The sequence below is a fragment of the Pipistrellus hanaki genome (genome assembly GCF_964339955.1).
Source record: "Pipistrellus hanaki genome assembly, chromosome: 2".
Lineage (NCBI taxonomy): Eukaryota > Metazoa > Chordata > Mammalia > Chiroptera > Vespertilionidae > Pipistrellus > Pipistrellus hanaki.
The window spans coordinates 44,917,912-44,933,614 of NC_140504.1; the positions used below are offsets into that span (position 1 = coordinate 44,917,912).

Below are 15,703 nucleotides of genomic sequence, written 5' to 3' on the forward strand. Positions count from 1 at the left end.
CTGCAGTCATCTGCAGGCTGTCCTAGGCTGAGGACATCCGTTTGAAAAATGGCTCACTTGCAAGGCTGACAGCAGGAAGTCTCAGTTCCTCACTTGCTGTTGGCAGGAGGCCTTCGTTCACTGCCCCATAAACCGCTCTGCAGGACTGTGAAAGTGTTTTTAGGAAATGGCAGCTGATTTCCCCTAGAGTGAGTGATCCCACAAAGCAAGGTAGAAGCTGTAGTGTTTTTTATTGCTTAGGCTGGGAAGTCACACACAGTCATTTCCACAATTTACTGTTGATTACAGGGATCAGCCTTGTTAATGTGAAAGGAGACTGCATTATGGTAGAATTCGTGGAGCTTGACCATTATATTCATCTAAGCTTTATAGAATAATAATTTAATTTCATGTTTTACTAATCTAAATCACTAAACTATTTTAAAGAACATCTTTCATTATTTTTACCATATCCTCCCCTTTTGCATATTACTCAGTGTTGGTGAAGCTGCATGGCTTTCTTGAAAGGAGCTAAGCATTTCATTGCCCCTTGAAGATGCAGCAACAAAACAGATTTTTTTTTAAGGTAATATTCTTCACACCCTAATTTCTACCTTTCTTTTTGAAACCCAAAAGAAAGATGAATAAAAGTTGTGATGTTTACATGAATAGGGGAGAAAAAGTACTTAAGTTCAAGTGAAACATCTATTAAAATTAATAAAGCACCTAACCATAAATAAGCCTTAACATATTTAAAGGCTTGGCTATCATATAGAACATGTTCTTAGACTATGATGTACTTAAATAATTAAAAGGATTATCAAAAAAGAAGGTACAATCTCAACTAATTTTTTGAGGATAGCATTATCTGGACAACAAATCACTAATGTATCAAAAAGATGATACACTATTATCATGTTGGGTTTAATACAAAAATGTAGTGTAAAAGGGACTTGCTTTAGAAAGTAAATTAATAGAGGTAACAAATTAAAGAAATAGAGCCATATCATCTGAATAAATGCAAGAAAAAACAGTCAGTGAGATTAAACATCTTACTGTGTTTAATAAGAAATCACCAATAAACTAATACTAGAAGGGAACTCTTTTTAACCTAGTAAGAGACTTTATTTTAAAAAAACTTAAAATATATTATTAAATGATATCACAACAACAAATCCAAAAATTATGGAAGGTCTTTATAGACAAAATTATAAAAATAAATAAGAAGACAAATGTAACCTAAGAAAATGATCTTGGATAGTAAAGTTTAATATCATAAAGGTTTCAGTTCTCTTCAAATTGACTTATATCTTAGATTCAATACAAGTGCAGGTAAACTGCAAAAAGGATTTCCAATAAAATTTGACAAATTAAACGTAAAACTTATAAATAATTAGGTATAAATATAGAAAAAAAGGAACATGACCCCTATTTTATCCTAATAATAAAATATAATACCCAAAGAATTAAGAAGGCAAATGTGAAAGGCAAACCTAAAAAAGATTTTAGAATAACATAGAAGAACATTTTTACCAATAGTGAAGTAGAGATGATTTAATAAACAAAATGGAAAAATATTGATAGAGTTGGGAGGCTGGGAGGGGGGAAGTGAAGGGATTAAACAAACCAAACAAACAAAAAGTATCTCATAGTCACAAAAGTATGGTGATTACCAGAGGGAAAGGGGAATGGTGGGAGGATGGGTTTGGGGAATTTACAAGTGATGGAAGGAGACTTGACTTGGGGTTGTGAACACACAATACAATATCTAGATGATGTATTACAGAATTGTACAGCTGAAACATATAATTTTATTAACAAATGTCAATCCAATAAATTCAATACAATTTTAAAAAATATAAAATAAAATAACAACAATAAAATAATTTCATAAAAGATACAATTAAGACTAACCACAAATGGGAAATGATATTTGCACAGTATATGAAACCCTCCTATAAATCAATATTTAAAAGAAAAACCAATAGAGAAACAGGCAACAGACAAACAGGCACTTCCAAAAGAGGAAATTCAAATGGGGAATACACATATGAAGAGATGAGCAACTTCATTAGTATTCAGGGAAGGCAAACTAAAACCACAAGGAAGTACACTTACAAAAGCATGAGACTGACAAAATTAAAAGAATTGGCATAAATTTGAAATAATAGGAATGTTTGTGTACTACTCTTGGACATGTAAGTTGGCACTACTTTGGAAAAAAAGTTCTGGCACTATATAATAAAATTACAGCCGAAACTGGTTTGGCTCAATGGTAGAGCGTCAATCTGCGGATTGAATGGTCCCAGGTTCGATTCTGGTCAAGGGCATGTACATTGGTTGCGGGCACATCCCCGATAGGGAGTGTGCAGGAGGCAGCTGATCGATGTTTCTCTCTCATTGACGTTTCTAGCTATCTCTCTCGCTTCCTCTCTGTAACAAATCAATAAAATATATTTTATAAATAAATAAATAAATAAATAAATAAATAAATAAATAAAATTACATATAGACATAGCTAACAATTCTACTAAAAAATTATACTATAAAGAAATCCTTAAGTGTGCACTAAAGGTTTGTATAGCAACATTTTCAGGTGAACAGTACATAACAGTAAAAACAAAACAAAAAAACCCTCAAAATTTCATCCACTGTAGAATGTATAAATAAGCTGTTATATATTCATACAATAAAATATTATACAATTAAAATAAAGCAACAGCAACTATGCATGTTAACATAGGCAAATCTCAAAACCTACATTATTTGCTAAAAAAAAAAAAAAAAAAAAAAAAAAAAAAAAAGTAGACTTCTAAATACATACCTTTTATTTTTTTAATATATTTTTATTGACTTCAGAGAGAGAAGAAAGAGAGATAGAAACACCAATGATGAGAAAGAATCATTGAGTACCTGCCTCGTGTCTACCCCTTACAGGGGATCCCCTGGCATGTGCCCTGACCAGAAATTGAACCATGACCTCCTGGTCAAAGCTCAACCACTGAGCAATGCTGACAGGGCTAAATACATAACTTTTCAAAAAAAATTCTAGAACCATTTCAGATAGAGAGTTTTGAAGAATATGTATGGATTATAAGGAAAATCAAGGGAATTATTAGACCAAAATTCAGTCTACAGGTTACCTCTGGGTGTGAGCCATGAGAGGAAAAGAGCATTGGAGACTTCTAAAGTGCTGGTCGCATTCTTACTCCTTAATTTGGTACTACCAATAGGGATGTTCATTTTATTTTTCTTTAAACTGAATATTGATACATTTATAAACTCTTTTTTATGCATGAAGTGATTCTCAATAAAAGGTTTAAGTACAATTTTTGTAACTTGCTTTAGGATGTAAAACATTTTCAGAAATTGAATTAAAAAATATATAAATGTTAAGAGAATCCTATTAGGAATAGAAAGTCTATATTTTAGTGTGAAGTTTATAGTTATATTTAAAATAAACACAAACAAAAAATACTAGTTTGATGTTATTTATCCTTAAACTACTTTCAGAATAGCTTAGAATGGAAAGGGTGGATTGGGTTAAATGTGTATATGTGTAGACATATGCTGTGTCATACCATTATTTTGTCACAAGAGGGACTACATAATCAGAAAGTACAGTTTCCTCATTTGGTCTTCAGAATATTTCTCTATCCTAATGTTTATGTTCTATACACTGTGTATTCTTGTCAGTGTATATCTATAGACTAGTAATGCCATATATGCTATATATATATTTTACATCAGCAAAAATTTTTAAATAAAATACTAACTTACCATTTCAATTCTGAATGAATAGGAGACTGCAGATAAATTATTTAATTTACTGAACTATGATCATTTTATTTTTTGTGTATTTGCTTTATGGCAATAATTGCTTTCCTTTTTTATTAGTGCTAAAAACTTTAAATACTGAATGGATTGTTCATATCTGTTTTATTTGTCTTTCTTATTTGAATTGAAGATAAACTGTGGGTATTTGCAACCAATCCAAATTTAATAAAATTAATCAAAGTAATTATAGATCTATTGCTAAAACAAAAGCATTCATGACCTGGGTCTCTGTCCACTTGACCAGTGGTTTTCAAACTCTGCCCTAGGGGTCCTTCAGTGTGCCTGGAAGGTTTTTCAGGAGCCACATATTTAGGGAATGTGGGTACAACTTCACTGAGACAATCCTTCACTAAACTTTTTAGATATTGCTGTTTTTTTTTATAAAGCTATTATTCATAGAAATAGTATGCTACCAATAGTTCGAAAACCACTAGACTAGATTGACAGGAAAGAATAGTAAAATCAGTTAAAATGTTTTCAGATGTGTTACTTCTTTAGCTTCTCTCAAGTACAATGTGAGCTCTCATAGCTAATATATGTCTTCTTCACCTCAGTATCTGCAGTACAAAGGATAAATTACATGTGGTTATGCAAAACCAATGAAAATAAACAAGGGTGCTAAATGAATAAACAGGTAGAGCAAGTATTATCTGAATTTAACAAAAAGAAAAGAGAAGCTCAGAATGATAAAATACTTATAAACAAGTACTCTGTCAGTAAGTAGAAGAATCATATAGAATCCACATCTACCATTTCCTGTCTCCTAATACTTTTTGGACCAAATATGGGAAAAGATGGAAAGGGAAGAATGGAACAAAGACAGAAAGAAGAGAAAAGAGAGTTTATTTTGCTTTCCACCATACCACAACTGCTTCTCATTTACTTGAGCAGGAAAAGATCAACTGTAGTAAAGAAAGAAAAATGCTATTTTCATTTATTATACCTTCATGTTTGAAAACAACAACAACACACTGGTAGTATGGATGAATACATGTTGTTTGAATTTACAATGGTGCATAAGACCATGGCATTTCTCTTAAAGTAAAAAGATTGTTTTTCATGGCACCACTCATGTTACAGAAACCCACTTCCCAAGGTTCCTGTAACATGAGTGAAGCACTACCCTTTTTCCCAGGTGTCAATGCCTTCCTCTCTTGCCCATCCCTTAACCATCTGGAAGGGGTTGGTTTCCCACTTCCTCTTTCTGCTTGTCTGGGACTTCCCCTGAGCACTCTCCTCCAGCCTGGGGTGGCTTCTATCTTACCCTCTCCAGAAGTTATAATGGTGGTAATTAATACAGAAATTTAAGGATTAAAAGAATCAAATCATGTCAGTTTATTTTTATTTTTTTACATATTAACCACATTACACTTAGCCATCAACCCTAAATCATACAGACATACGTATTCATTTTTTTATTGCTATGGCAATAAATTACCACAAAACTCTGGATTTAAAACAGCAGAAATTTATTATCTCACAAATGTGTAGGTCAGAAGTGCAGTATATCCTCACCAGTCACTGTGTATGAGTCTAAAAACCTTTTTTCCAGTCTTCTTTTCAATTAGGTGCAGCCACATGATTGATTGCCTGCCAATGAGTGGCCCCTAAAATTCCTCCTTCATGCAGTTCTGTGCTTGCTCTTTTGCCTGGTCTGCAAGCCGGGTACAGAAGAAGTCCAGAAGTCCTGTGCTCCTTCTTGGAGGCCCAGGAGGGGCTTAATTCCCTGCTCACTCAGTCATTGGCAGAATTCAAGTTCTTTTGGTTATAGGACTGAGGTCCCTATTTTCTTTTAAGAACTTTTAGAGGCCACAGTGATCCTTGATTCCTGATTCTTTCCTCCTTCTTCCAGGGCAGCAAAGGTGAGTTAAGTCCTCAGATTGCACTCTCTGATCCACCCACTTCAGTCATTTTCCACTTCTAAGGACTCCTGTGATTAGATTGAGCTCACCTAAATCATCCAGGATAATCTTTTTATCTCAAGATCTTTATTAATTCTATCTGCAATGTCCCTTTAGCTATGTAAAGAGATATTTAAAGATTCTGTAGATTATAATATGGACATCCCTTGGGGGAGGGCATTATTCTGACTACCACAAGGAAAAGATTAAGTTAAGAGTCTGTAAATTTACTTATGTGAATAAAAATAAGGAAAAAGTCAGGGTGGGGCAAAAGTAGGTTTACAGTTGTTTATATGAAAAGTAATCCAATAAAAATCAATAGTACAAGAATAAACTCTGTTTCAAGTCATTATTTATAATGACATCAGAAGACCTAAAGCACACTGACTGGTATGCACAGCTTCTTAATAATTCTTGACCATTAATTTTATGCTAAGTTACAGATCATGTTTTCCATTAAATTATCAAGTTGAAAAATACATAGTTAATTTAATGTCAAGAAATCAAAAAGTACAATAAATAGGCACCACTTAAGAGGGTGTGTCTTTTGGAACTTTGAAGAATGGAGACAGAGGTATGGACAGGTTGAGTATAAGCACTGTCCCCCCCCTCCACACACACCTGTATTTATCGTCCACTGATCAAACTAGTCTCCAAAAGACCAGTTCATACTTACAATGTTATCTGCATTAACTAGCAAAACTAAAGGCCAACCTAAAAAGGAAGATGAGTGTGAATCAGCAGAAAAGGCTGAATTAAGTAAAATAATAACAATAAATGAATGAATAACAAGCAAATTGGTTTGCTGATAAGACCTAGCTTTTCATCTGCTGTTTGCCTTTGGGTAACTTACTTAGTTTCACCAAGCCTCAGTTTCTTCAGATGTAAAAAGGAGGTAATAACACCTACTTCCACAGATGTCGAAAGGATAAGAGATGGTGTCTAGCACAGAAGGAGTGCTGATGATTAATAACTATCATAGTTATTTCAACTCTCAAAGAAAGCCCCACGATCTGCAGGAACTAAAAGAACAAAAGTAACAATTGAGCCAAAGCCGGTTTGGCTCAGTGGAAGAGCGTCGGCCTGGGCCTGGGGACTGAAGGGTCCCGGGTTCGATTCCGGTCAAGGGCATGTACATTGGTTGCGGGCACATCCCCAGTGGGGGGTGTGTAGGAGGCAGCTGGTCAATGTTTCTCTCTCATCGACGTTTCTAACTCTCTATCCCTCTCAATTCCTCTCTGTGTAAAATCAATAAAATATATTTAAAAAAAAAAAAAAGGAATAACTTTAAAAAAAAAAAAAAAAAAGTAACAATTGACCACTTGGACTTTAGCTTAAAAATGTTCTCTTTGGTTGGTTTCAGGAAAGTAGTAGATCATCCAAAAAGGCGATTCGGCATCCCCATGGATCGGATTGGTGGAAATCGGCTTTCAAATTCCAGAGGCTAACTGATTCCAATTGTGAGTACAATTTAAATATGTAGGAATGCATGCAAACTTTTGATTTATATTTCACAATGGGCTAATTGATCTATCTAGTTTATAAATTCCTCTTTTGATTTCCTAGTTTGCAAATTCATTTTCAAACATTTCTGTACTCAATCAGTATATTGATGCTAAATAATTTTAAGTGGCATTAAAGAATCCAAAGAATATCTTACTTCACCTTAAAAATGATTTAGATAGCCGAAACCAGTTTGGCTCAATGGATAGAGAGTCGGCCTGCGGATTGAAGGGTCCCAGGTTCGATTCCAGTCAAGGGCATGGACCTAGGTTGCGGGCACATCTCCAGTAGGGGGTGTGCAAGAGGCAGCTAATCGATGATCCTCTCTCATCGATGTTTCTAACTCTCTGTTCCTCTCTCTTCCTCTCTGTGAAAAATCAATAAAATATATATTTTAAAAAATGATTTAGATATTATCACAGACTCCTATATACTTATTGAATATTAATATATAAGCAAAGGTTAAAATTCTAATTAAAATAATAAATTATATTAAAAATAGACAAAATATAGTAGTCCCTCTATTATGAAAAAGATACTTTCCAGTGACATACACTATTTTATTGCAAATAACAATACCAGAATTATGATCACATGGAACACAGTAGAGATAATGGTATAGTAGAAAGAATATTAGCCATAGAATCGGAACATATAATCCAAATTTTGCTTCTATCACTCATTATCTTGTTTCCATCAAGATACTTTGTTTTTCTACTAGAGGCCTGGTGCATGAAAGTTATGCACTGGTAGGGTCCCTAGGCCTGGCCGGCAATTAGGACTGATCAGGGATCAGGGCCTTCAGGACACTGGCCAGGGCCTTCCTTCATTCCAAACTGCCCCCTGGTGGTCAGCGCATATCTGTCCTAGTGAATGAGTGGTCCCCCGCTTGAACTCCTGCAGGGACAATTTGAATATTAGGCTTTTATATGGAAAGAGATAGTTTATATATTTAGGTAATAACACTGTGGTATTATGAAGATTAAATTAGATGCTAGAAGGTATTGGATCAATAATACATGTACATGATAATAACTTTTAATATAATTCTGAACATTACTCTGTGCTGGGCCCTATACTTAGTATAAAATATGCATTGCTTCATTTAGTCATTCTGTTCCATAAAGTAGGTACTATTAATACTTCCACTATTTATAAATACAGAAGGACTTACTGAATGCTGCCAAGAACACTGCTTTTGGAAAGCACCATCATTACATCTCACATTGAACTTTGTGTATAGTAATATACAAGTATGTCATTCTTCAGGGTTGTTGAATATCACCACATTACATTTGAGTAGGAGCTAATTGCTATTAAAAATCAAGTAACTCCTTGAAATCAGAGTCACAATCCTCCAGTTTCTTGATGTACTGGGAATGTTATTACACTGTGATTAAAATAATTATATTTGATTAGTTTAGATATATACTCTATTACCTTAGCCAACTTTGATTATTATCTATTTTAGTGTTTCTGAATTCGACCAAAACAGGTTATGATAATCAAAATTATAAGACTCGCCGAAACCGGTTTGGCTCAGTGGCATAGAGTGTCTGTCTGTGGACTGAAAGGTCCCGGGTTCAATTCTGGTCAAGGGCATGTACCTTGGTTGCAGGCACATCCCCGGTAGGGGGTGTGCAAGAGGCAGCTGGTTGATGTTTCTCTCTCATCGATGTTTCTAGCTCTCTATCTCTCTCCCTTCCTCTCTGTAAAAAATCAATAAAATGTATTTTTTTAAATTATGACTCTAATTTTTAATATAAATTTTCATATGAAGTTTTAGATCATAAGAACTTCAGATACTAAATTACGAAAAGGGACTTGAATTAATATGTTTTTTACAGAATTATTGTGGGAATTAACAGACTTTGTTGAATGTTATGACAACCACATTATTATTAAAATATTGAGATGGTTATATCATAAAAATTAAGTTTAGGAAAGAATTGAAAATCATACATTCTATCTTTCCCTTTTATCAACCATTGTTGAGTTCACCTACTCAACAATTATGTTTCTACTAGAGGCCTGGTGCATGAATTTTTGCACAGATGGGGTCTCTTGGCCTGGTTGGCAGGGGAGGGGAGGAGGAGAGGAACCAGATGAGGTTGGCTGTGGGAGCATACTGACTACTAGGAAGAAGCTCCTGCATTGAATATCTTCCCCGTGGTGGTCAGTGCATGTGATAGCAACCGACCAGTCACCCAATTGGCCAGTTGTCCAGTCTTAATGGTTGCTTAGGCTTTCATATATAGAGAGAGAGTCTTTATTTTATGCCATTATCACCAAGATTTCTCAGATATATTGTGACTTCCTCATATGAAGTTTCATCTTTTATAGTGCATGAAAATGAAAGACATAAAATATATATTTCTAATTTCCATTCAACTTACAATATTTTTCTTTTGTCACAGTGTTCTTTTGGATTATATAGAAAATGCAATGCATGTATCTTTTAATAGATAATTTGAGTCATCACAATAATCTGTAATGACTTAGTTATGAATTTAAGTTGATAGAAATTCAAGAACATAAAGTCTGGTTTAATCTTTTTTTTTTTTTTTTTTTTTTTTTTTTTTTTTAGCAAGAACACAGACACTATGAGAGGAAATTGATTTGCCCCAAATTTTACAGACCCTCAGATAGAGCAAGATCCAGAACTAGGTCACTGGCCTTCGAGGCCAATATTCTCTTTATGATCTATATGGTCTTGTGTGGATGCTAAATTATCATTGATATGCTAACATTACTGATTATACAATTCTAAAACAAACACAGTATCTCAGACTTTGTAAAAATCTTGGCTTCACTTTTGTGGGAGGAAATGTATACCCTTTTAGAGCAGGTTTATTTGTGGGTTTTTACCTCTGTGTTTCACTATAAGTCTTCACACTAAAAGTGAAACTAGTGCTAATCATGAAAGTTTTGCTTGGTTTAAGGTTAAGTCTAGAAACATCTCATGTGTGTTATCTAGTTTTCAGGAAAAAATGGCTAACCTCTCCCCTGATATGTGTTTGAAAAAGAAAATAACCTGATATTTACTCAATATTATCCTCAAATCACTAATGCATTGGCCCAAAGGTTTGAAATTTTGATAGACCCCAGCACTAAGCAACTCAAATTCAGAGAGGTATTTTGTCTAGGTTTCATAAATTCTGTAGATGCAAGTAGCAAGTTCTGGGCCTCTGTCACTGAAATCAGGACTCCTACTTGATGAAATATGACTATTAGTTGTGCTCCCCTGTGCCGTCACATGCTTTAAGACCTTAAATAATGTGAGGCAAATGTGCTGTATTATACTGGAAATTTTTATTTTAGAACAATATTAACAGGCCATGATTCAAATTAACATAACTCAAATAACAGAAATATCATGTTTAAATGCCATTATGTGGTTGTTTCCTTTAAATAGAGCAGAATGTACAACAAATATCAATGTGTTATCATAACAATAAACAGAAGAGAGTAGGCAGCCTTTCTTATCTTTCTTTTGTTTACCACAGCACCATCCTTTGAACCAAGATTGAAATCTCAAAAGAAATAGATTATAGCAGGTACCCAAACAAAGGAAGTATGGCTTGAGCACAAGTATCTCATTTATACATAAAAAATGCTCTTTGTAACATATTTAATCAGAATTTAACATTTTGCATATTGTTTTTGTAATAAAAATATGCCGCATAAATAAAAGCCATAATGAAACACCAAGTAATTAGAGTTTTGGCTCTTCTCAGCTGCAGTTGGTGGATTTCCCCTTATCTTTAGAGTTCTTTATAGCTTTAACCATTTCAACTTTCATTTTTGCAGATGTGACTTCCTTGGGTGAAATGTCACAGAAACATGGAAGATGCTTCAGATGTTCTTCACACTCCTTAATCATTAAACTTTGAAGGAACTGACCTTCTGCAAATGCTTTCCAAAGCTTGAACTTAGGTCCTTCACATCCCAGTGTTGTTATAGCCTCAAGTAAATTATGCAGATCATTTCAATGCATGGATATTTTTAAATTTACATTTTAGTTGTTGAGGAATGATTGCTTGGCCCCAAACTTTATTTTTCTAAGAAACAAACAGCATGACGTAGTGAAATGCTTTCTATATGCATTTACCTTTTACATTTATGCAGTTGAAGAATAACTGAAGACTAATTTGTTTCTGTAAATTTTAGGTGCAATCTGTCATTATTAGGGAACAAAAACAAAGACAATGCTGTGTGTTTTCTCTTTAATGCTTTTACTTTTTCTTATCCTTTATCTATGGACTTCTTGGGTAATAATTACAAAATTAGACTTCTCATATTATATTCAAATTTCAGTCATTTTCAATTAAATAAAACTCAGTCTTAGTTATAGAAATAAGCAAAAGAAATTCTCTGAGCAAATAAAAAACAGCAATAATTAAGCCCATAAATTTTAGTCTTCCAGAGAACTGAGAAAATACCTGCAACTCAGAGCATATTGACTTGTAATTAGAAGTGAAGGATATTATTCATCTGTTAAGCTTGGACATCCTGTGTCCCCTAATAACTTTCCATTTCTCTCAATTACAACTGATAATTAAGAGAACAGTGGCTGATTATGAGAACTACTCACAGAAGTAACAAATGAAAGTCAAAGAATATCAAGTAGTAGACCACCAGTATAGTTTGAGACCGTGTAAGTACACATAATTTTAGCACAGTAAATTTTAACAATAGTACAATATTCAATCTTTTTGATGTTACTGACTCACCTAATCTGTTTCATATACTGTGTTTATTAATAAGGCATTAAAGAGTATAAGTATTGGAAAGTGATTTCTTTAAAATGATCCAAATTATTTTTAATTGACCTATCAAAGCATAAAGTTTGATAGTCTAGAAAGTTTGATTCTCAGCAATAACTGTGATGTTATTATAATTTAAGCTTTTGCATTGGATATGCTTTCAAAACACACAAATATAGCCCTAACTGGTTTAGCTCAGTGGCTAGAGCATTGGCCTTCAGACTGAAGGGTCCCAGATTCAATTCCAGTCAAGGGCATGTACCTGGTTGCGGGCACATCCCCAGTAGAGGGTGTTCAGGAGACAGCTAATTGATGTTTCTCTCTCATGGATATTTCTAACTCTCTATCCCTTTCCTTTCCTCTCTGTAAAAAAATCAATAAAAATATATTTAACAATAAAACAAACCCAAATATAACTTATTAATGGACCAGAAATTTAGCATATTAGGAGAAATTTATAAATTCTCTGGAAAACACTTCTTAAAACCCTCATAATCAGTGCCACACAGACCTTATTTAAAAAAAAAAAAAAAAAATGACCAGAAGAGCCAAATTTTGCTTTAGCATACAAGAAGAATGCTATGAAAATATATATTTATATTGAAAAAAGAAGAGAGAAATGGGTAGTTGTTAATTCCTTAACTAAAAAGAATAAATTTATAATCCGAAGATTATAAATAAGCTCAGAGAAACATAGAAATGAACATGTGAACTTAGAATATGGAATGATTTTGTATATAACGTCTTAGATTTAAAGAAAATTTTCCACTGCTAAAAGTCAAATTTAAAGTTTAAGAAACACAGTGAATGAATTATTCTTTTAATTGTGCTAGAAGGTCTGTAGCAAAGAAAGATACATTTTAAGAAAGCTCGCCAATTCTGTTTCTCATAAAATTGCATGAGAGAGTTAGCAGTGCTACATGGGCAGATATTCTGCAGGAATTGCTATTTGAAAGGAGTATTTAAGAAGTTATAATTTCTCTTTCCCACCTTTCCCTAACCTTCTGATGAAATATAAAATGTTTTCTGTTCTTTGGAAGCGCTTTCTTTCCTTTTTCTTCCATTTGCGTATTTGTAAACTTGTAATCCACCTGGGTGCTACTGCCTCATGCTTTGACAAAAGGTATTCAAACCTATTTTAACCTAAACATTTTTCATGGTGATGATTTAATTTGAATTAAATACATTGATTTTCTATCTTTTTTCTTTTTTTAATTCAAAATCATGACTATGGCATTCAATTTAATTAAAGTAAGAGGTCACAATATATTGATTTCTATTCTACAGTAATATGTAATGCACTTGTCTCATAATATAATATATGCACAAGACTCCCATAAAGAAAAAATGTTTTCTACACTTGTAACTGTATCATTTCAAATTTTAATTTTTACCACTGCTTTATACAGACTAGAAAATAAATCAGCAGCATACTAGTTTGAAATAGGACATTCTTTTAACATGGCATAAAATTGACAAAATTTCTGTTAGGAATATGACGAGTCATCTCATTTATTTGTCCAATGTATTGTATATTATTAAATCCAGTTTATTTCACAGAAAAGTCACTAGAAAAGATGTTTCATTTAGTTTCAAAAAAGTACATTACATTTTTATTCTCTTTGTTCCGTGTGAAGCTTCATAAAGCAAGTTGTGAATATAGATTTCTGAGTTCTGGCATCAATTACATGATCAATTTTTTAATGACAGGATATTGATTCCTGGCTATGTTGTCTTAAAATTTACTGACACTACAAAAGTTTAGCAAATTCGACCTTTAATCTCCAGATAGCTTTAAGGAATTAAAGTTCTCAAAACCAATTACTAAAAGATAACCTAATGTAAGCTTCTGAAAGGAAGGTGTATCAAATACTTTTCGAATGACTTTACCCCAAAAGGTTCAAAATGCTTGAATATTGTTCAACTGCTCCAAAGTAAATAAACATGAGATGATGAAAACAATATATCTTGTCTTTCTTTATGACCATATATTTGTGTTCACAACTGCTGTAAATAAATGGGAACATTTCAGGCATTATTGAGCAAGTAATCCTTTTGTACATTAGAGTGGCTCCTAACACGTGTATACATAGCACTGCAAGCATATTACTCAACTTGGTCTGTTTTATGTATTTTTTTCACTTTAAGCAACTTGTTTATTTTGTCTTATAGGACAGTTTTATCTTTAAGTACCAAATAATTAATGTTATATAGATAAACTGCATGTCCTCCATATTATGAAGTAAGGAATATGTCATAGGCTCATCTGGCCAGCTATTCTAGTCATTAATATTCTTTAATTATAAAGTTACTTTAATTATAAAATTTCTGTGCCAGCATTAGTGGCAGACAAAATTAAAGATGAATTCACAGTCTTGCATTGATGAAATAAGCAAGAGCAGTTTAATGTATAAATGTGGGGTGAGGGGAAATCAAAGAAAAGCCAATGAGTTTTTGTTGTTTGCTGTTTCTTAATACACTGAGTCAGTCTCTTACAGACATTCTGAGAGTCTCTAGTAGTTTCTGATGATGTGAAGAAGGCAAAGATGAGAATTAAGAAACCAAAAAGTGCATTGTTCTGTAAGAAAGTTTTCTTCATATCTATCTCTAAGATAATCTAATACTACTTTTTTCAGAGTCCAATAAACAATACATGTCTGCTCCTTAGTAATGTATTCATTTAGTTGTAGTGATAACTGTCCCAATTCACAGGAAAGAGATAATAGCACAATCATGAAAAAGAGAAAGGACACTAATGCATATTTTTCACATAAATTGAGACAATATAACTTACTTTCATTTCCCAAGATGTTTTTTAAAATATTTTAATTAATAGTTTAATAGTATAGTCATCACTGGACAAAATTATATGTGGACAATGAATTTATGGAAAGCATACAATAGAAACAGCGCTCTCAATTTTAGCCCTACGAAGCCATTTTGATAATCCTATGCCATTCAAAGTGCAATTGATTTATCATTGTTCACAACATAAATATTAAGGATATAGTACACAAAATAAATGCCACAGTTCTTTAGGTTTGATATAACCATAGTCTTTAAGCTATAGAGTAAGGAGATATGTCTTGTTCTAGTGTCCTATGTTCTTGCATCCAGAGAAAAAACTTTAGACACAGTATTTCCAAAAGCTAGCTAAAAAATAAAACAACTAATTACTTACTAGTAGGATATTTGGTAAAACATTAGATTTTAATAAAATAATTTTATGTATGTTTGAGTATGAGAAAGTATTATATTCAGGATATTTGATCTGATACTTGTGGATCAGATTGTGGATCTTTCAACTAATTAGAATTAAATACAATTTGGAAATTCAACTTCTCCATCATACTTGCCTCATTTCAAGAGCTCAATAGTGATTTGTAGCTAATGACTGACAGAATGGGCAGTGCAAATTAGAGAATAGTCTCATCATCACATACAGTTCTATTGGACAGCACTATTATATTAAAACTAGAGGCCCAGTGCATGAATTTGTGCATCTTGAAAGGAGCTGAGGGCCATGAGGCTGCAGTGAGCACAAGGGCAGGTCTTAGCCCATCCTCTGTGCCCCCGCGTGGCCCCTCTCACTGCAGCCCCTGGTCCCCTGTCTGCTGGCAGCCTCAGTCTCTCCACTGCCACTCCCACTTACACCCGCTGACAACACAGAGTGATTGGGGCCAGTGCCAGCAGCTGTTGCCCGAATCACTGTCAGGA

The 15,703-nt window shown here is 33.5% G+C and overlaps 1 protein-coding gene across 3 annotated transcripts in view; it reads left to right on the plus strand.

The window, feature by feature from the left end:
• Nucleotides 1–15,703, plus strand: part of OSTN (osteocrin) — a 60,795-nt gene that overhangs the window by 28,429 nt on the left and 16,663 nt on the right. For 2 of the 3 annotated variants that reach the window (XM_084872592.1, XM_084872591.1), the window contains exon 4: nucleotides 7,081–7,177. In XM_084872592.1, coding sequence (XP_084728718.1) covers nucleotides 7,081–7,165 — 85 coding nt within the window. In that variant the 3' untranslated portion in view covers nucleotides 7,166–7,177. Of the gene's footprint in view, nucleotides 1–7,080; nucleotides 7,178–11,030; nucleotides 13,942–15,703 lie in introns of those variants that run through there. The other variant, XM_084872590.1, reaches the window with a different exon arrangement.